The sequence below is a fragment of the Penicillium brevicompactum genome (assembly GCF_028827555.1).
Source record: "Penicillium brevicompactum strain IBT 35665 chromosome Unknown utg000002l_segment0_segment0, whole genome shotgun sequence".
Lineage (NCBI taxonomy): Eukaryota > Fungi > Ascomycota > Eurotiomycetes > Eurotiales > Aspergillaceae > Penicillium > Penicillium brevicompactum.
In genome coordinates this window covers 745,666-766,625 of record NW_026623205.1, presented here as the reverse complement: position 1 = coordinate 766,625, position 20,960 = coordinate 745,666, and the positions used below count along the sequence as shown (strand labels likewise).

At 51.1% G+C, this 20,960-nt stretch overlaps 9 protein-coding genes across 9 annotated transcripts; 7 read left to right on the top strand and 2 right to left on the bottom strand.

Annotated features, from left to right (window-relative positions):
• Window positions 1-2,262: 2,262 nt before the first annotated feature.
• N7506_003080 (uncharacterized protein) lies at window positions 2,263-3,660 on the bottom strand (the record flags this gene model as incomplete). Its single annotated transcript, XM_056952375.1, has 1 exon — window positions 2,263-3,660. The coding sequence occupies one exon, from the start codon at window positions 3,658-3,660 to the stop codon at window positions 2,263-2,265; it is 1,398 nt and encodes a 465-aa protein (XP_056814067.1).
• Window positions 3,661-4,519: 859 nt separating this feature from the next.
• On the top strand, window positions 4,520-5,426 carry N7506_003079 (O-methyltransferase; the record flags this gene model as incomplete). Its single annotated transcript, XM_056952374.1, has 3 exons — window positions 4,520-4,537; window positions 4,590-5,339; window positions 5,388-5,426. The coding sequence occupies 3 exons, from the start codon at window positions 4,520-4,522 to the stop codon at window positions 5,424-5,426; spliced, it is 807 nt and encodes a 268-aa protein (XP_056814066.1).
• Window positions 5,427-5,739: 313 nt separating this feature from the next.
• Window positions 5,740-6,979, top strand: N7506_003078 (putative NAD binding Rossmann fold oxidoreductase; the record flags this gene model as incomplete). Its single annotated transcript, XM_056952373.1, has 4 exons — window positions 5,740-6,022; window positions 6,076-6,171; window positions 6,224-6,627; window positions 6,680-6,979. The coding sequence occupies 4 exons, from the start codon at window positions 5,740-5,742 to the stop codon at window positions 6,977-6,979; spliced, it is 1,083 nt and encodes a 360-aa protein (XP_056814065.1).
• Window positions 6,980-7,299: 320 nt separating this feature from the next.
• Window positions 7,300-8,252, top strand: N7506_003077 (HPP family protein; the record flags this gene model as incomplete). Its single annotated transcript, XM_056952372.1, has 3 exons — window positions 7,300-7,304; window positions 7,402-7,684; window positions 7,755-8,252. Coding segments are annotated over 3 exons (786 nt in total), but the record flags the coding sequence as incomplete, so codon positions are not given.
• A 1,469-nt stretch (window positions 8,253-9,721) lies between these two features.
• On the top strand, window positions 9,722-11,650 carry N7506_003076 (ATP-binding cassette family ATPase ARB1; the record flags this gene model as incomplete). Its single annotated transcript, XM_056952371.1, has 2 exons — window positions 9,722-10,282; window positions 10,382-11,650. The coding sequence occupies 2 exons, from the start codon at window positions 9,722-9,724 to the stop codon at window positions 11,648-11,650; spliced, it is 1,830 nt and encodes a 609-aa protein (XP_056814063.1).
• Window positions 11,651-12,376: 726 nt separating this feature from the next.
• Window positions 12,377-12,769, top strand: N7506_003075 (uncharacterized protein; the record flags this gene model as incomplete). Its single annotated transcript, XM_056952370.1, has 1 exon — window positions 12,377-12,769. The coding sequence occupies one exon, from the start codon at window positions 12,377-12,379 to the stop codon at window positions 12,767-12,769; it is 393 nt and encodes a 130-aa protein (XP_056814062.1).
• A 375-nt stretch (window positions 12,770-13,144) lies between these two features.
• Window positions 13,145-16,143, bottom strand: N7506_003074 (TFIIH complex kinase subunit CCL1; the record flags this gene model as incomplete). Its single annotated transcript, XM_056952369.1, is given in 6 exon segments — window positions 13,145-14,080; window positions 14,184-14,506; window positions 15,337-15,491; window positions 15,547-15,778; window positions 15,794-15,821; window positions 15,883-16,143. 6 exon segments carry the CDS (start codon window positions 16,141-16,143, stop codon window positions 13,145-13,147), a joined length of 1,935 nt encoding a protein of 644 aa, XP_056814061.1.
• A 719-nt stretch (window positions 16,144-16,862) lies between these two features.
• N7506_003073 (proteasome regulatory particle base subunit RPT2) lies at window positions 16,863-18,436 on the top strand (the record flags this gene model as incomplete). Its single annotated transcript, XM_056952368.1, has 4 exons — window positions 16,863-16,865; window positions 16,931-16,996; window positions 17,052-18,123; window positions 18,183-18,436. 4 exons carry the CDS (start codon window positions 16,863-16,865, stop codon window positions 18,434-18,436), a joined length of 1,395 nt encoding a protein of 464 aa, XP_056814060.1.
• Window positions 18,437-18,690: 254 nt separating this feature from the next.
• On the top strand, window positions 18,691-20,514 carry N7506_003072 (WD40 repeat domain-containing protein; the record flags this gene model as incomplete). The annotated part of the gene is made up of 1 exon (XM_056952367.1): window positions 18,691-20,514. One exon carries the CDS (start codon window positions 18,691-18,693, stop codon window positions 20,512-20,514), a length of 1,824 nt encoding a protein of 607 aa, XP_056814059.1.
• Window positions 20,515-20,960: the final 446 nt, after the last annotated feature.

Sequence of the window (20,960 nt, the reverse complement as noted above, 5' to 3'; positions counted from 1 at the left end):
GCAAGGGTGTCGCAACCCTAGATGTGTCGCCCGGAGGGGTAGTTGTATGAGTGCTGACTTATGAAGTCATGCGAGGGCACCGAGCAGCCGTGAGATCTGATCGGGTCAATCGGGTCAGACCGAGCAGTGTTTTGTTTTGGTTATGGCCGGTAATGGGTTGCGGCTCACACTGTCCGGGGGAGGAGGCGATGGGGTGTCTGCTGAAGAGTGAAATTGAAGCTGAGAATGAAAGGCGAGAATGAGTAGTCAGTGTTTCCAAAGTTCTCCGGGGGTACGTAGACTCTCCCGCTGATCGCCCAGGCGACAGCGCTATTTTGGGAACTCCGCCACAGCCTTGGCATTTTGATTACTTTCGACTCTGCCACAATGTCTTTGTGTTATACTATTTACGAACTACGTTTCGCATATTGGATAAGCCTTGCAATCACTCTATCATATCCAAAAATAACATAAAAATAAAGGTAAATGTGTTAGCTTCAGTCATACAGTATTTCTCTTTTTGTTCTCAAAAGACCCAGACCTTGTCAAAACCAACTGGCGAGGCTATTTTTTAACGAAGGCCCAGTGGTTTAGTGGTATAATACCCGCTTCGGATACCGAAGCTCATCCAGAGATGGTAACATCTCCCATATGCGGGTGGTCCCGGGTTCGACTCCCGGCTGGGCCCCGCTCCCTAACATTGGGTGTTTTTGCTCTTTCCACAAAATGTTTTTGCCCTTTTTGCTTCCCACCTGGCATCTAGCTGCTTGCTATACGCCATATGATGATAGAGAATCAATGGGAATTGTCGTGGACATACATGTGCAAAGAGTGCAGCCCCAGAGGGAGTGAGATGCTGGCAATTGTTATTACCATCGGCCTTTCCAGTCGCCAAAAAGGCTTACTTCATGTGTCTGGTGCAAACCTTGGAAGTAGATGAACGTTTCAACGTGGAACACTCGCAGTGGAAGGTTTTTCTCAACGGGCAAAGAATCTGTGGAGGGAAAGGAACAAACAAGAGGTAGCAAGCAAGACATGGAAAGTATCGAAAACCATGGGGTCGTTAGGTCATGGTGCCTCCAGGGCTAGGTTGAAAGAGGCTAAAATACTCATTGTTCTTCCACGACCAGGAGAATCCAGTTCATAAGGTCAAGTGTCCATATGGGCCGTGGATACCAGGGTGAGCAGAATTGTAGCTCTATCGTTTCAGGGATTGTAAGCCAGGACAACTAACGGAACTCAGACCTGGCATTTTATACCTACGCTATACAGCTCTAGTGCTTTGGAACTCTAGAAGCTTTGGTGTCTTTCCTGCTACATCTTTCTTTCGAAATCTTTTCATCATGCCAGCTGCATCAAATGATCTCTCTCTCTTGTCATATGCACATCTCTGTCTGTAGGCTTCTTGTTTCCCTCTTACTTCTTTGTTTATTGCTATTTACTTGCTACTTACTTATGCTTCCACTTGCTTCTTTTCTCTTGCTATCTATTCTTGCTCTTGCTCCATAGCTCTTCTTCCTTCTTCTTCTCCTTCCTTCCTGAAACTTTGCTAGCCTCTACAGTGCCCAGGTGGGTTTGAGGTCATTGGCATTCTGTGTGCCAAGCGGTGGTCTACTTTCTCCAGGACCTATCCGACGGTCTGATCAATGACAGTCCGGTCTCTGCTCTGTGGGAATTTGTGCCTTGAACATTTTGCAACACTTGGGTGGCAGTCTCACTGAGTGAAATCTGCAACAGTATGCCTACAGCTTTGGGCCAGACATACTGGGTCTATGGTCGGTAGGACTCTCGGTTTGGGAGATTTTTGTCATACATGTGTGCTTGGATCGGAATGCTCGCTCAACATTCACTCCATGGTTATTGTTGTGCTCGTGGGAACATCCATGGAGTCATCACGCGAAGTAATTGGTGCCATGACCCCCTGGGGCCTCGAACTCTTCCACGCGATGAAACCCAGTCGAATTCAAGCGGCTCCAGGATTTCCCTACAGATAAACCGCTGCCCCTTGGTGATCAGCCACAGGCCAGTGAGCCTTCGATACAATGGATAAGTTTATCACTTCCCGGGCGATCACTCATACTGAAGATACTTATGTACCAAGCAAGCGATCGGGGTATGGCCCTCTCATAAATCGCGAGGGAGTCTCGCAGTATCAAGATAGTGAAGAACTATCAGTCAATTCTCTCATGCAGAGCTATCCTATCCTTAGGCCCAAGCATAAGTCTCGTGGTTCCCGAGGTCATGGTCATGTTCATCAACTCATCATCGTAGAGACCGTAATCATCATCCCTTCAGCCCAGCCTCCCGCGTCTGCTTCACCAAAATCCAAACCTCCCGCAAAGGGCGGTAAATATGAACTTCCCACCACCAAGGCAGGGGATCAAGGAGCGAGAACAGTGGGTCTTTCCAGAACAATAGGCGCACCAACTCCGATTCCACGACTTCCAGCAGAGTGAGTACAAAATGCAGGAACGAAAATTGCAGAAATGCAGCGGGAAGAATAGCCGGTCGTGCAAACGATTTTCTCGGTGCCGAACACATCGTTGCTGTGATGTCGGCTGTCTCGACAGGGTTCGAGGGAAACACAGAAAGATAGCCGGCAATGGGACATGGAACATCATGTAACAGGTTTTCAATGACCCTTGCACCAGAAGTACATCCAGCAATGTAGATGGTGTGTCGAACAGAATGCGCATCAAACTCTTCATCGATCATCAATCTAACTGTCAAATGACCAGTCGACCGAACACCCAATTTGCCCGCCAGACTCTGCATCAGCGTGTGGATAGCGGCACTCAGAGCCTGGTCCAAGCGTGAAGTTCCCCACGAGGCATCGGCATCTGATAACCGGACTTTGATCGCTTGAATCTGTCCGCGAACGATGAGAAGATCGGCAAATACCTCTCCCAGCCTCGACTGCTGTTGCAGGATCCACGGTCTCTCCTGCGTGATCTGGATCTCACTGACACAAGCATAGGTATTGCTCAAAGTGCGTCGCGGGAGTAGTAAAGCCCGATCATTAGCGGTGGGCGTGGCACGCGAAATCCGATAAGACTTTGACGGTGAGCGATGTAGAATCTTGTGCACGGAATCGCGCGACTGAACCCTGTGATACTCCAGCACGGGAAGGCCTCTCTCCACGATGTATTTGGTAAAAGACTCCGAGCTCGCGAAACAGACCGCCAGATCCTCGTCGAAAGTAATGCATTTACAACTCGTTCGACTCTCCACCATTTGCCGAGCCGTTGCGTCTTCGATCGATGACGCCTTAGGCGAGCACGGGATCCACATGTCTACTTTTTCGCGATTGATGACATCCAACAAGCGGGAGATGTAATGATCTTTCGGAATGCGGTAGAAAGTAACCAGCGCTTTCGACATACTTCCTCCAGACCGAATGGGCAAGTCTAGATCAGTGACATCGGCACCGACGACGCGGTGCCCTTCTGCGGCCCAAGCTCTCGCCAGACTCAAACCGTACGTGGTGCCGATGCCTGTGATGAGGATTGTTTTGGGGTAGAAGCGCACATTGCGTTTTGGGCGGCGTCGATTGAGACGCAGGTATGCTAGCGATGCGGCTAGGATGAGGATGGTATTGTCGAGGAATATGAGGGTGAATGAGAGTGCTATGCGGAGGAGATGCCATGCGTGCGACCATTTCGGGACTTTGGATTGGGCCATTGTGAGCCTGATGATACGGAGTACCGTGGCTACGGCCCGGTGAAATTCGCGAGAGACATGGGAAGTGGTGAAAACAAGAGAGAGAATGGAATGTAAGGTGGCTGGTGAGGGGGAGGCTTGGCCTGCAGATCTAGTTCGGTGTAACGCGATCACACGTTCTTTTTAGATGATGTCAGCTACCTTGGACGGTATGATATTCTTTTTAAAAGAGGTAAATAAAGACAGTAAAAAAGACTGGGAAAAGACATCAGAAAAGATAGCAAAGTCTCCAAGGTGCTACAGTAGCAATGAGCAAAAGTCCAAAGGGCACAATGGGCACTAGCTACTCCCGCCTAGTCCTTGACTTCTATTGACAATGGTTCTGTAGTACGAAGTAGATGTAGTAGATGTAGATCTGAGCTTATTCAGATCGCTAGTTCTAGTCTTATGAACATGCCAAGTTAAAAGGTTAATGCCGAGCCAAGGGATCAGGTTTCCGTTCACTGCACTCGGTGCTAATTGCCTTATTAGCCCTTCCAAGGCTGTCTCCGAGGAATATCTATAGAGTCATCTCGTATTCCAAATGACAAAGAGACCTATCATCAACTTCGGGTCCTCTTTTTTCCTGTCTTTCTTACTGGCCTTCCAACAATTTACTACCTAGTATTACTTTCTTTCTTTACTTCCTTTCTTTAGTTGGGGGTAATATCCGACTTCCGCGTGATCACTCAAAAGTCACGTTCCCAATGACTCCCTGTTCAGTAGTTATCCCCGAGCCGAAGTATACATAAAGCCGACCTGAGCCCCGACAACCTTATAGCCGGCATCATTCTTCATTCTCCTAGAATATCTGGTTTCAAACACAAACCGACTGAATATAATGTCTTCAGATCTTTCGGTATGCGCACAAGCTCATCTCCAACCAAAAACCCCCAACTAATACCGAGCAGCGCGAACCAGGCAGAGAGCTCAAGCTCCTGCACTTCATCTATGAACAGCCCAATCTCGACGAGATCCGCGGCCACCCGCAAAAAGTCATCGATCTCATCCACGAGTTCGAAAAGACCTACCACTTCATGAACGTAGGCGCCCCAAAAGGCAAGATCGTCACCGATTTGATCGACGAGCTCAAGCCCAAGACGATGATCGAACTCGGCTGCTACGTGGGCTACTCCGCCATCCTCTTCGGCGATGCCGTGCGCCGAAACGGCGGCGAGCGCTACCTCAGTCTCGAACTTAATCCGGAGTTCGCAGCCATCGCCAACATGCTAGTCGAGCTGGCGGGACTGCGTGACTTCGTCCGTATCATTGTCGGTCGAAGTGATGTCTCGCTGCACAAGCTGCTTACTTCGGGCGAGGTGGCGAAGGTGGAACTGCTCTTTATTGATCATTACAAACCGGCGTATACGACGGATGTCAAACTCTGCGAGCATCTCGGGGCTATTGGGCCTGGCTCGGTCCTTGCGGCGGATAATGTGCTGTATCCCGGAAACCCGCCGTATCTGGAATATGTGCGTAGTTCCGTGGAACGGAAGCGAGAGGTGGCACGGGCTGGACCTTCCACGGGGTATGACACGAATGGGATCCTGGAGCGTGCGGTGCAGTCTTTTGTGGGGAAGGATGATGTGCCCGCGTTCGCCTCTGTCGGGAATCCGAATTTAGTGTATGAGAGTCGCTTGTGTCAGCCTGAGGGATTGCAGGTGAGTTGGTCCAGGAACATTTTTCCGGTGTGTGCTAACCACTGCTAGGACGCCATTGAAGTCACCAGATGTGTGGGGGTCCAGTAGATGTAGATGGGCAGCACTGGCCGACTGGAGTATAGATGCAGATCCTGCAAGTTTGATTTATAATGAAGCCATTGCAAAGTATTGCAAGTCCAGGCATAGAGTGTTCCGGGTAAATAGTAGTAGAGTCGAACATTGCCACTTCGGGAACCCGACGGCAATTGGAAACCCCACCTCACACGGTTCCGGAGACGGTTCCGGCGTCATCCCGTCGCCAGGACCTTCCTTTGCCCCGCCAAACGACTTCCGGGGCTGTATATAATATATCCCCCATTCTCTCTGCAGAATCAATCAAATAACATATTCTCACTCTATCATGGCTTCCAAGACCTATAATGTCGGCGTGGTGGGCTACGGCTTCAGCGCGAAGATCTTCCACATCCCCTTCGTGAAGGAGGTCCCCGAGCTCAAGCTCTACGCGGTGGTCCAGCGTACCCCCAAGGCGGACGATGACGCCGAGAAGGATCACCCCGGCGTGAAGTCCTTCCGCACGACAGAGGAGATGGTGCAGGACTCCGCCATTGACGTCGTGATCATCACTACTGCCCCAGACTCCCATTTCGCCCTCTCCAAGCTGGCCCTGGAGGCAGGCAAGCACGGTGAGTTCCTCCAAGGACCTTGACTCGAGCAATTGAAGACTAACATGCAACAGTCGTCTGCGAAAAGCCCTTCACCCCAACCACCCAAGAAGCCGACGAGCTCGTCGCGATCGCTAAGAAGAACAACAAGCAGCTCGCCGTGTTCCAGAGTATGTTCTCAATCACCATGTCAACCCACCTATACTAATACATACCCAACAGACCGCCGCTGGGACGCCGATTTCGTCACCCTCTCCAAACTCATCAAGAACGGCTCGCTCGGCCGCATCTCCGAGTTCGAAACACACTTCGACCGCCACCGCCCCGAGGAGCCCGCAGCCGACGCCCACGCCTGGAAGAACAAGGTCATCCCCGGCGGCTCCGCCATCTATGACCTCGGCGCCCACCTTCTCGACCAAGCCGTGCACGTCCTCGGTCTCCCCGCGCGCATCACCGGCTTCATCGGCTCTGCCCGCGCCGTCAACTCCTCCTCCTACGAGGATGCCTTCACCGTCCTACTCCACTACGCCAACGGCACCATGGTCACCGCCAAGGCGACCGTGGTCAGCCCCGAGGATGAGCAGCTGCGCTTCTGGGTGCGCGGTGAGAAGGGCAGCTTCAAGAAGGTATGTGATTGCAAATCCTCGTGCCTGATTCCACCAATACTGACATGACTAGTTCCACCTGGATATTCAGGAAGATCAGCTTAAGGCTGGCATCATGCCCCAGGACAAGGGCTATGGTCGTGAGCCTAGCGAGCGCTACGGTACCCTGACTACCATCAAGGATGGCAAGCCTGTCAAGGAAGTTGTGCCTACTGTTGAGCCCCCTACTTACACTGAGTACTACCGCAAGTTGGTGCGTGCGCTCGGTGGTGAGGGTGAGCTTCCTGCGAGCGGCGCGGAGGCTCGTGAGGTTATTCGATTGATTGAGCTCGCTCGCGAGAGCTCCCGCACTGGCCGGACATTGGATGTTTAAGAAGGATGTAATGATTACTGAGACGAAAAATTGAAGATATGATATATGATGTATGACATATATGAAAGAGGTGTGCCCTATTACTCCGTAGAATAGATGAAGTAGCATGGAGTACGTAGCCGCCAAAGCACCGCAGCCAACGCAAGGTACCATGACGCCATGCCAAGCCGCTAGACCCAAAGAGGTATTTCTGTTACCAAATGCAAACCCTCCGTCGACAGCTGAGTGGAAGACAACCACAAAAGACTGGAGTGCTGAAAGAAGACCATGTGCCGTGAGACCCGCGGAGAAGCACAGATCTTGCGTGTACAACCGCCCAAATGAGGTATTGATCTAAGTACGTCCACAGGGCTGAAGATCCAAAACCTGTATCCCTAAATGTCTTTCCATGCCAGTCAACCCTGAGAGAGCCATCCTCACAGCGTGCCCTGCAAAGCAATGGCTCTGTCTCAGCCTTCGACCTGGAATGTCGACATCGACCATTACCTGAACCGCTTGGTCCCCGCACCGCGATGGCATCTCATCCCCAGACCCATCGCCCACATGCTCGGGCACCGAGACAGAGACCCGAAACCACTCGGTAATATCCTAGTCGCCTGCTGGTCGTTAGTAGGAGCGTTCTGTGGTGTCGCATTAGTAGCCTCCGTGTCGAAACGAGTGCCCTCTTTCGAGGCACGAGATGCACCGGCCATTATTGGCAGTTTTGTAAGTCACTAGTCATCATCCCCAGCCTGCCCGATATTCAAATTCAAGAACCAGAACCTAACTCGCGCAGGGAGCAGCAGCGGTAATAGAATTCTGCGCTATTGACTCGCCATTCGCGCAGCCGCGCAACGCTCTCCTCAGCCAGGTCATAGCATGTGCCATCGGCGTAGGGATATCCAAGCTATTCGCCCTGAACCCTGCCGCAGAGGCATACACGGAACTGGGCGGTGCGCTGGCGTGCGCGCTCACGACGGCCGTCATGCTTTTAACGAACACTGTGCATCCGCCGGCCGGAGCGACTGCGCTGTTAGCAGTGACGAATGCGCAGACGGCGGCGCTGGGCTGGTTTCTGTTTCCGGTTATGGTGTTGGGGGTGGTGCTGATGCTGGCGGCGGCTGTGGTGGTTAATAATATACAGCGGAGGTATCCGTTGTATTGGTGGACTTCGAGGCCGCTTTCGCAGTTCAGGGAGGATTTGGAGAGGAGTCGGAAGGAGAGTGTGCCGAGTCATTATGAGGATATTTTGACGGATGGGGTGAGGAGGTTGGTTGTTGAGAGGGGGGGATGTGTATGTTCCTGATGGGATTTCGCTTTCTTCTGAGGAGAGGGAGGTGTTGAAGAGGATTAGTGAGAGGATTTAGGAGGGCACTTGTGCATATATGCTGTCCCCTGAATCGAAGCACCGAGGTCCAACTATTCTGGCAGATCCAATGTCCCGGTGCATTCACCGGGTCCTTTTCTGCTCGTATTCTTTTGTTCCTTCTGCATATCCCGGTGTCTGGATCATACGCTCAAGATTGACTGGAAGACCTATCAGCCTCAACCGTATCTGGCAAGTCTTGGCTCTCCATTTTAGGGCTTCTTTCGCTTCTTTCGCCGTTCTTCACCCACTTTTGACTCTGAGTGACGATGGATCTGTGGCCAACTTTGGAACACTGAGGAATGATCAACTTAATTTATTGGGTCGAAATGCAGTGACCTTACTACAATCAGGTAGGCTCGAAGGGTCAATTTAGTCGTGGCCCTCGTGGGCTTGGACCGGTAAAGGGCTGGTGCTTGCTCGGTCTCTTGCAGCTTCTTCTGTTTCTTATGCAAACTTGGAATTGAACTTCATCAGCCCCATCCACGAAGCCCTGGAGGCTCTTGTTGGACGTCTGTTCTCACACAAGGCAACCTGCTTTGAGTACTATGCACCCTGCGCCATCATTTGATGAGGAACAACTAGCCTGAATTTCTCATAGTTGCAGAGGATGGGTGTCTTATCAAGTATGCACTTGACCTCGAGAGCAAGTCAAGCTGACCTGTTTATGTCTAGTTTGGACTGATGTGCCTCATCGCTGGTCAATATATAAATGTTTGCAATGTTTGCATGTGTTAGTAATGTCGACGATACCACACGTGCGCAGAGAAAACCGTAATAAAACTCAAAGTTACCGAACAAAGTACATAAAGTAGTGAGCCCAGCAAGATGAAGTGTACGGGACTGTAAACTCAACTTCCATGGCTCCATGAAGGCAAAAATACTTTGAATATACTTCGACTCCAAGTCCCTTTTGGGGTTACGCTCACCTCCGAGGTGGCGTTGAGCCCATTTTGCAATTCAAACCCAGATGACTAATGCTGCAAACCATGCAAACATGACCTCTGTTCAGGTGCGGTGACGTCTGTCCCAATCAGCATTCGTCCTGCCAAACCCACCGCAGTTGAATTTTTTTTTTTTTGTTCGTTAAATATCCAGGTCGTCGAGATCAAATATCTCAACTTCAGAAAACAACATACACCTATATAGGAGTTGGCCTATCTTCCATCTCTTTCTGCCTCTGACGTCGACACAATTCTATCGATAAGGGCATAACACTCCACTGCTTCGCGCCCCTCCATTTTTCCGCCCCGCCAGGCGATCCACTCAGCCTTTTTGCATTTCTCTTCAATCTCTTTTTTGCTGCCTCACTTTCCTTCCTCCCCTCCCCTCCTTTCTGGACTCTTCATCCAGTTTTCTTATTTTCTTATTTTTCTTTATACCCTCACATCGCAACCATGGTTTCCGCCTCGAAGGCTGCCCGCCTGGCCAAGCGTGCCGAGGAGAAGAAGCCCAAGAAGACCACCGAGGTCGAACTCGATGCCCACGGAAAGCCCATCGTCGAGGATGCCCCTGCCACCAAGGATCAGGGTGCCGTCGACAAGCTCACTGCTCAGATGGATAAGCACGGTCTGTCCGATCGTGTCACCACCGGTGTGCTGTCCTCTCTGCCTGCCTCTCGCGACGTTAAGATCACATCCACCTCCCTCGTGTTCCACGGAAAGGTCCTGGTCACCGACTCTACCCTCGAGTTGACCTTCGGTCGCCGCTACGGTCTCCTCGGTGAGAACGGTTGCGGAAAGTCCACTATCCTCAAGTCCATTGCCGCCCGTGAATTCCCCGTTCCCGAGCACGTCGATATCTACCTTCTCAACGAGGGTGCTCCTCCCACTGATGACGGTGCCCTTGACTGGGTTGTCCGCGAGGCCGAGCGCCAGTTGGAGGGTATGGAGAAGAAGGCTGAAGAGGTTCTCGAAGAGGAGGGCCCTGACTCCCCTATCCTCGAAGACCTGTATGACGTACGTGCTTGATTCTTTTTCTCTTAACCCCATCTTTCTGATATCTTTCGATGTCTTCGATCTCAATTTTGGAAACATGATTTGCTAACTACTCGACAGCGTATGGACAAGATGGATCCCTCCACTTTCCACGTTCGTGCCTCTCTCATTCTGACCGGTCTCGGTTTCAACAAGACCACCATCAACAAGAAGACCAAGGATATGTCCGGTGGATGGCGTATGCGTGTTGCCCTTGCCAAGGCTCTCTTCGTCAAGCCCTCTTTGCTCTTGCTTGATGACCCCACTGCTCACTTGGATCTCGAGGCCTGTGTGTGGCTTGAGGAGTACCTCAAGAAGTGGGACCGTACCCTGATCCTGGTCTCTCACTCCATGGATTTCCTCAACGGTGTCTGTACCAACATGCTGGACATGCGTGGCCAGAAGCTCCTCTACTACGGTGGTAACTACGACTCTTACCACAAGACCCGTAGCGAGCAGGAAACCAACCAGATGAAGGCCTACACCAAGCAGCAAGAAGAAATCCAGCACATTAAGAAGTTCATCGCTTCCGCTGGTACCTACGCTAACTTGGTGCGTCAAGCCAAGTCTCGCCAGAAGATTCTCGACAAGATGGAGGCCGATGGTTTCATCCAGCCCGTCCTTGCCGACCGTGTCTTCACCTTCCGTTTCGCCGATGTCGACAAGCTCCCTCCCCCAGTTCTGTCCTTCGACGACGTCTCCTTCTCCTACTCCGGTAACTGGGACGACACTCTCTACGAGCACCTCGACCTCGGTGTCGACATGGACTCCCGTACCGCCCTCGTCGGCCCCAACGGTGTCGGCAAGTCTACCCTGCTCCGTCTCATGACCGGCAAGCTGAGCCCCATCGGCGGTCGTGTCTCCCGTCACACTCACTTGAAGCTCGGTGTCTACTCCCAGCACTCCGCTGAGCAGCTCGACCTCACCAAGTCTTCTCTCGAGTTCGTCCGTGACCGCTTCCCCGAGAAGTCCCAGGACTACCAGTACTGGCGCCAGCAGCTCGGCCGCTACGGTCTGTCCGGTGAGGGCCAAACTGCCCTCATGGGTACCCTTTCCGAGGGTCAGAAGTCTCGTATCGTCTTCGCTCTGCTCGCCATCGAGTCCCCCAACATGATCTTGCTGGACGAGCCTACCAACGGTCTCGATATCCCCACCATTGACTCCCTGGCCGATGCCATCAACGCCTACTCCGGTGGTGTTGTTGTCGTCTCTCACGATTTCCGTCTTCTGGACAAGATCGCTAAGGACATCATGGTGTGTGAGGACAAGACTATCCGCCGCTGGGACGGCTCCATCGGAGACTACAAGAACTACCTCCGTAACAAGATGCTGTCTGCCGGTGCCGTCTAAGTTCTTCTTTTTACACTGTTTTCTTGTTTCCTTTTTTTACATGACGACGAAATGCTAGACGAGAACTGAAGGAATACAAATGCCCATCGAGGCACTAAAAGTTTGGTTCCCGAATGGGACGTTCCAAAAAAGTTCCTTGGGTTGGGATGGGTTTCATTTTTCATTTTTTTAGATCGTTTGTCCTTTCTCTCGCATTTGCTGGGAGACTTGGGCTTCTGCGTGTTGCTGTCATGATCATTACCCTCGATTGGGGCAGACTCGATCAGTCTGTTCTTTGCTTTTTCTATCTTCTCGCGCATCCTAGATAGAGTATTTAGTTCTGAGATGAATATATGGGATGCCAGTACGTTTCTATACTTTCTCCAATGTATTGCCAATAAATAGTCCACGGGTAACCAAATATGCGGCCTTCCAAGGTTGTTCATATCTACTCCGTACCTATCTCTCCATAACAAAGGTCCCATGAAGACCTCTAATTTTGGAACCCGGAAGACATTACCTATCAATAGAATTACCCGAGAGACAAAGACCAACAATGCCCACGAAAGATCCATTGTCACCCCACGAACAAAGTAATAGTCGCCCAGTCGATAGCCTTTGTTCAAGTCAGCGAAGATAAATAGCAGCCACAGACTCACCCAAACCACCCTCATACTCATACTCATCTGATCCTCTAACACGAACAACAACCTCAATCCAAACCAGGTAAGTTCCCCAAACCGCAAAATGGCAAACAACATGACCATGGACGGCCACCGCGCCGTCCCACACGATTTCAAGCGCGTCTATTCCCAAACATGCGAGAACTTCGCGCACAAACTAGAAACCCAAGTATTCGCAGTTTTAGAAACGAAACCAAACACAGATTTCAAACCCGTTGAAGACCGCATTGCTGAACTCGGTGATAAAGCTCTTGAGATTGGGTTCCTGGCTAATGCGGGTGAAATGTCTATTCGGGATCATCCGAAGGTGAAGTTGAAATGGGGCAATTTGTCTGTTCAGGAGATCTGTAGGAAGATCAAGGATGAGTTGCATGATATTCGGGAACAGTTTCATCATACTGATAGGAAGGCTTCTGCGGAACGGTTGGCTGCTCTTGCGATGGTTTTGCCGTTTTAGAGGATTTGGGATGAGGTGGGAGCTAGTACCTCAGTTGATGGAGTTTTCGCTACAATGATCTGTTGTTTTTGATATAGAGAGAGCAATGAATTGATTTAGGGAAGAGATAAACATCCTCGGTGAGAATATGCGATTCACGTCGTAGTATAGTTTGTAAGATTTTACTCGTTCCTCTATGCGAAGGAGATTTGTGAGTACATCCTAGTAGATCCCAAGATGCTATCTTCGCCTCACACGAAGAACAAGTATAGCGTGGGTTGACAGTGAAATACATTGTCAGGTATTTTGGTGATTTCAACTCAGCAAAGTGGCACGATTTTGGAAGAGTGGATATCAAAGTATGACAAATATTCGGATTCGAAAGCTGCAAGACCATCATGGCTTGGTCCGTTGTACTAGCTCTGGACCGAAAACATCATTGCTCTGTCGGGCCATCTGCTCCTGTTCCAATTTTCGCTTTTCAGCCAGACGCTCAGATTCACTCTCCGAGGTCACAGCCCCAGAATCGGTCTGGGTGGCAGCCACCTGAGCGGACTCGCGTTTCAAATTGACTTTCTCCGGGTTCTGGCAATGATATAGCTTCTTCGCAATGCGCTTTAGACTCTTCATCTGGGCTGGATCTGAAGAGAGGGGCGTGTAGGCCTGGAGGAGGGCGGAACATTCAGTTAGCACGCGGTGCAGCTTCGAGCGAATCTCGTATAGTGGATTCACAAGGCCGTTCTCGTCTGTTTCGGGTGTAGGGATGGTGGCTGTGACAGGGCCACCGAGTTTCACGTCGAGGAGGAACTCGGCCAATGGGCGATCGGCGATCAAGAAAGCAGATAGCCAGATCTGAGATGGCGTATACAGAAAGTAGGCATCTGTCATTTGAGCCGCGGTTTTCAGCAAGTCGCGCGTTTTGCCGTGGGCCACGGCGATTCGATCTGACATCGACTTCGATGGAGTAGGGGGAGGCGCAATGGACAGCAGCCCTTGTTGGAGATCTTCGGCGGTTTCGTGCGGCAGATGAGGAGCCGGTTGACCCTGGCCATCTGCGATTGCTTGCAGTTCCATTACACCACCTTCAAGTCCACGGAATGGATGTCGTATGTCGAAGGTGAATCGGAGACCTTGCATGAGCAAGAATTCAGGTGCAATGACGTCCTCGGGTGATGTTTCACCAGGGATGCCATCAGCAAATTGCCGGAGAGACATGTAATAGTTTTCAGTCTTGGTTGCGACAAAGAGCGCACACGCCATGATCGACTTCGGGTGATATGTCATGGGGGAATTAGTTAGGTAGAAGCGTCTAAGATATTGGATCGCCGTTGCCTATGTGCGCAGCGCGCAAAATAGTTAGCTGTGATGCTCCATGCTTTTTGGGCTCGATAATAGGGAGACAGCTCCCTACAACCCCAAGTGGACGTTCACGTACTCGGGCCATGGTGGGCATCGGTGGTTTATATGTTTCGCCCAACTCCAATGTCTTCTCGCAGTAATACCGCACGAGCACAAGCTCCTCCTCTGGTGTTAAGCATTCGATTTCTTTTTCATCTTTGCTTTTCCCGTCCACATCACTCGCCGGTTGTGGTGTTCCAGCGGCGGAGGAGGCGGCCGACGGCTGAGTTTCGCGAGACCTGCGCAAGGCGGCACGCACGCGCTCAGAGGCAACGGCATTGGTTGTCGCCCGGAGAGACTGCAGTGAAGGTTCGGTGTATGACCACAGTCGGTACTGAGATGAGGAGCGGTAGATATCGTCTTCGATCATTGTGTCGGTGGAGGTGTTTGATGCTCAAAGGCGAGAGCCTCGGTTGCGGTGGGCCGTGGGCAGGCAAGGAGAGGCTGGTGAGCGGTTGCGTATTGTAAGTATAGCCCGGCCTTATCGGATCAAGTCCCAGTGATGTCAAACTAATCCAGAGATGACTTGAATGCAGGCGAGAAGTACGCGAGAAGTTGAAGCTCGGTTCTTATCGATAAGCCCGAGCATCCACCTGCCCAGGTGGGCATCCCCTTTAGCCTTCACTCTGCAATGACAAGCTGACTGGCTAAACTATTCAAATTTACAAGGGAAGCATGCAATGAGACTAGGTATACGTTAGGCTCATGAGTGTATAGAGCATTAGGAACAACCTGGATAGCTTTTGTTCTGGTCAAATTCACCTTCATACCTTTATCAAGTCTTGTGAACAATAAACAAAATGGGCAATCGTTCATCTTTAGCTGTATATAGTCCTGACAAGTTCACGACATGAGAGTATCGCGTTCGTAACTTTGGAAAGATCAGAAATAGCCACAGTGTGCCTTTGATTGAGGTAGGGCCAGAACCTTCCAAGGTTGGCAAAAGATCCATCCTATGCTCATCGAGGACATGATCAATGAACCATGGATTCATAAGGCACAGTTTGGCCATCGTGGAGTCGTGAGCCTTGGGAGCTATATGAATGCTATGTATATATGAATTGGAGAGATATGTAAAGTAAACAACCCCCATGCTTTGTCCACCCAATGCAATATGTCGGTTACATCATGATTTCTTTCCCTTGAACTCCGTACATCGTGAGTTATACATTATCACTCGCCCAGAAGACGGGCAGTAATGTCACCCATCTTCCCTTCATCCAGCTGATAGTCATAACCTCCATTGCGTTCGGCACCGACAAATCGGAAGGCAGCCACAACACGTTCAACATCAAAGCCCATGCTGCCAAAACGATCAATCAAATCCTTGTTGTATCCATCATATCTAGGGTGTATCAGCAATTATATATCATGGGACTGCATGTACATAAAATACTCACTTTGCCAGGTTGTCTTCACCACCGGGTTTGATCTCATCCACGCTGTACCCACTACCATTATCATCGCTCATGGGGGCACCAGCATAGATAACAGCCCAGTCACGCGCAACTCGTTCAAACTCCTTGGGAGTTTTGAGGAGCATGTTCGCCACTTCAGCATCTTGAGGATCCTTTGGCTCAGGTGTGCTGAGCAAAGACTGCAATGAAAGTAGAGCTGATTTTATCGTCAAGACTGGTGACCAAGCACTCGACAGTGTATCGAGACAAATTGCACCCTAGAGTAGCTATCAGCAATGGTCCTATTTGTGAAAAGAAGTATTGCACCAGGAGACTCACTGTTTGGCTGCTAACATTGGGATGCCACACTTTGGTCTCAAACTTCATTGTAGGCGGGCGGAAAGGGTAGTCGGTAGGAATTTTGATGTCGATACTGTATGTACCGCCTTCATAAGGCGTGCCTGGAGGTCCTGGGAATGATCCTCTCAGGTGTGTTACGTCGTCATTGTTGTAGAAAGGCTCGGCTTTGATCTGAGAATGCGAGTCGGCATGAATGTCGGCAATCTCTTTGCCAATGCGACGTGTGCGGTTACTAGCCATGGTGTTTGAGGAAATGAGCACAGGAAGAATGTTCTTGATCGAGGCTTGTGTGTGGGGTATGGGAATAGTAGATCTCTTCCTCTCCTGTCAAAGTCTGGACGAGAGCGTTGTTGCTAGAACGAAGTAGGCTTCGAGGGTAGGGCCGTCAACATGAACTAAAGTGAAATTATTTGTGTCAGATACTATCTATCAATTGAATATGAAGATATGATGGGCAGGATATCGGGCGAATCTTGAGCAAAGCAAAGCGTAACAGAAAACTAGACATTGGTCTTACCTATGGAGGGGAACTATGAAGGCCAATAGCGTGAACTATGGACCGATCAAGCTTGGTAATAGACCTTAAAAAACTTAAGGTCGCGCACTGGGCCTCAAGACTCGACAATGATGGGTCAACTTCAACCGGCGAAGTGAATTTGGAGTATCAGCGTGATCAGTTGAGCCTCGAATGCGAGATCCAAAGTGCCGAGCAAGGCGCTAAGGTATCAAACATGACGCAGTTGTCGCCTGAGGCGGAAAGTATCACGTGAGGGAACAACAGCTTCCAGCTCGAGCAACGAACCCCGGCGATACCACCACTTCTGCATTGACAATCCATCCTTTTCCAGCCGCGTTGAACATCATTTCCCGTTCACTAAAGCTCGGGATCTAATTATTTCTATTGAATCCGCTTTTGAAACCCGGTATTCTGATCGTCTCCCTCTGGGTGGCTGACAAACATGGTGAGTGCCTCAACCTTTGACCCTTGGATCATCTCGAATCAGCAGGATGCTGACTTTCAATGTAGGGTCAACAGCAGTCTAACATGGGCGGCGGCCCTGGTGGAGATGGACGTGATGACAAGGACAAGAAGGTACGTCGTATTTCATTTGGTTTGTTGCAAACCCAGCGCTGACGCCCTTCATCAGAAGGACAAGCCTAGATACGAGCCTCCCCCACCACCTACCACCCGTATCGGAAAGAAGAAGCGCAAGGCGGCCGGCCCCAGCACTGCCTCCAAGCTTCCGGATATCTACCCTACATCGCGATGCAAACTACGATACCTTCGCATGCAGCGGGTGCATGATCACCTACTGCTAGAAGAGGAGTATGTCGAGAATATGGAGCGCATGCGCAAGGCCAAGGCTCAGGCTACTCAGGATCCTGCTAGCCGGGCAGGTGATCTGGATGTAACGGACCGGAACGCTGACGAGCGGAGTCGAGTCGATGACATGCGCGGCAGCCCGATGGGTGTCGGAAATCTGGAGGAGTTGATCGATGATGACCACGCTATTGTGTCCAGCGCGACCGGGCCTGAGTACTACGTCTCAATCATGTCCTTCGTCGACAAAGACCTTCTCGAGCCGGGTGCCAGTATCCTCTTGCACCACAAGTCAGTATCCGTGGTCGGTGTATTGACTGAGGAATCCGACCCCCTTGTCTCTGTCATGAAGCTAGACAAGGCACCAACTGAATCATATGCCGACATTGGTGGTCTGGAACAGCAGATCCAGGAGGTACGGGAATCCGTGGAACTTCCCTTGCTCCACCCCGAGCTGTATGAGGAGATGGGTATCAAGCCCCCCAAAGGTGTCATTCTTTACGGTGCCCCCGGTACCGGAAAGACGCTGCTTGCCAAGGCGGTTGCCAATCAAACCAGTGCCACTTTCCTTCGCATCGTTGGTAGTGAACTGATTCAGAAGTACCTTGGTGACGGTCCCCGTTTGGTGCGCCAGATTTTCTCTGTCGCCGCTGAGCACGCTCCATCTATCGTCTTCATTGATGAGATTGATGCCATTGGTACTAAGCGTTACGAGTCACAATCTGGCGGTGAGCGAGAAATCCAGCGCACGATGCTGGAGCTTCTCAACCAGCTGGATGGATTCGATGACCGTGGTGATGTCAAGGTCATCATGGCCACTAACAAGATTGAGACGCTGGATCCGGCTTTGATCCGACCTGGTCGTATCGATCGTAAGATTCTCTTCGAGAACCCAGACCGTAAGTGATGCCCCACGATCTTCAGTCGGAGATACCCTACTAACGCCATCTTACTTTAGAAAACACCAAGAAGAAGATCTTCACCCTGCACACCTCTAAGATGTCTCTTGGCGATGATGTTGATCTGGAGGAGTTCATTAACCAGAAGGATGATCTATCTGGTGCCGATATCCGCGCCATCTGTACCGAGGCTGGTCTCATGGCTCTCAGAGAGCGCCGTATGCGGGTGCAGATGGATGACTTCCGGGCTGCTCGTGAGCGCATTATGAAGACTAAGCAGGACGGAGGACCTGTCGAGGGTCTGTACCTGTAAGCGCCGGGAGTTACCTGATGGAGGAAAGGTGTTCCGGGCTTCTTGCGGTGTCAACCCATAGATATGTCCTTTTGTATTGTAATAATTGAGTGACGAGTGAAATTACAAGCGCTCTTTGCCCAGCCAATCTTGTTCAGTTCTTTGCTTCTAATAAATGTAGTCAATGTTAGCGGAGCCTACAGAGTAATACTTGGACGTTCGCCAGAGCAGTGGAGCGTTGGAGTCGGGCTCGGCTTATCGGGGATGCTGCAAACATGACAAACAAGCTCATGACCAGATCGAAGCCTGCATCTGTCGCAAACTTCACCACGCATATAACCATGGATGATTTTGACGAAGACGCGTTCAACAAGTTCTTCCCATCGAGCTTCGGCAAGCAGGCCAAGTCGATCGATGTTGATACTCAGATTGACCGCTCCAAGCGTGTCCAGGTCTCAGCGCCGAAGCCCGACGAAAAAGAACTAAGCACATCCGCAGCTTCTGCGCCATCCAAAGACCGCGATGATGAGAAAAAGGGCAGCGACGAAGACAGTGATGACGACTCTGATGATTCCGACGATGACGAGGACGAGTTCCCCGTATCGCATGAGCTTGTTCTCAAAAGTCATGAGCGTGCCGTGACCACCATGACCGTGGACCCCTCGGGCGCACGACTAATCACAGGTTCCAGTGACTGCAATTTGAAATTGCATGACTTTGCTTCCATGACACCATCTACACTTCGCGCCTTCAAGACAGTCGATCCCTCAGCTAGGAACACATCCGCGGCCCAGGATACCCACCCCGTCAATTTTGTCGCATTTTGTCCACTCGCGCCGAGCTACGTTCTAGTTGTACCCGCGTCGTCCCAGCCTCGGATCCTCAGCCGTGACGGTGAAACACTTACAGAGTTTGCGAAGGGTGATCCATACTTGCGTGATCTACACCTCACCAAGGGACATATCTCCGAGGTCACATGTGGTGCCTGGAGTCCCTCCGACGAGAACCTCTGTGCAACCGGTGGCTCTGATGGCACAATTAGAATCTGGGATGCTAATGTCGGCCGCAAACAGAATGAGGTGATTGTACACAAATCGCGAGCGGCTGGGTCCGCTGGTCGGACCAAAATCACCGCTGTTGCATGGAGCTCGCCCAAACAAGGTGGCCCTGATATCCTGGTTGGCGCTGGTCTTGATGGCAGTCTAGCGATGTGGAGTGGGAACGGACCCTACACCAGGCCCAGCGGAGAAATCCGCGATGCTCATGTCAAGGATACCTGGACCAGCGGACTCGATATCAGTTCCGATGGAAGGCTCGTTGTCAGCAGAGGCGGTGACGATACAATTAAGCTATGGGATACTAGGAAGTTCAAGACTCCCATAACGACTGTTACGCATCCTTCGACCTCGGCACGCTTCCCAACATCCAACATCAAATTCTCTCCCTCATCAGCCAATGTGATCACAGGCTCTGAAACTGGTCACTTACACATCCTCAATCCCGCAACACTGAGACCAGAGCTGGTCACTCCAGTGACACCGGGATCCCCTCTCATCACTGTTCAATGGCATGAGAAACTCAACCAAATTCTGACTGGTTCCGCCAACGGCGAGACCCATGTCCTTTACAACCCTACCATGTCCACGAAGGGCGCAGCGACAGTCATGTCCAAGGCACCCAAGGCTCGCCACCTTGATGAGATTAGCCTTACCACAGACACAGCCGAGGCCATGTCTGGTGATTCAATCGTTGTCGGCTCCAACGGAGTCCCACACTACAGTTCCTCAACTTGGTCTGCCCGTCACCCCGAAGTTGGCCTTACAGCATCGGGTCGCTCTCGGGATCCTCGACGCCCGCATCAGCCAGCGGCGACCCCATTCGGCAAGACTAACCCAGATGACAAGCACATTCGCGAGAGTCTTCCTCTCAGTGCTGCGCTGCATGAGGATCCACGTGAAGCGCTGTTGAAATATGCCGAACAGGCAGAAAAGAACCCCTTATATACCCAAGCATACAGAGAGACACAGCCGAAAGCCATTTATGCAGAGCTGAGTGACGAGGAAGAGAAAGGACCTGAAAAGAAGAGAGCTAGGCGGTGATTGAGCGTGTCCCGTTCATTAATGGGTGAATGTAAAACTACCTAGGGCCAGTTTCGAAATCAAACAAGATACTGCAGGTGTCTATAAGAAGATTCCCGTGCTATTTCACAATAACTTCTAAGCATGAAGCATGCCTCCTTGATTCCTGGAATAGCCCCCTCTTTTGCTGCTCCATGACGTTCAAGGAGCCCGACGATCTCCAACTGCCGGGGCCAATGACGAACATAGACGCAGCCCGAGAGCTTTGACCTTGCGTAATGCCCTTTGTATTCGTAAGTGAGATGTGAAATGTAGGCTCCGACATAAAAGTAGTAAAGAACCCTAAGTCCGGCCCCGTTTAGCGCTGACATATCAAGCGGTCTCCGCGTCTCCGCGCATTGCCGCCTACCCAACCCTGAACGATCACTCACTCCCGCAGTAACTCTTGCGCCCTGGTAATTTCAGAC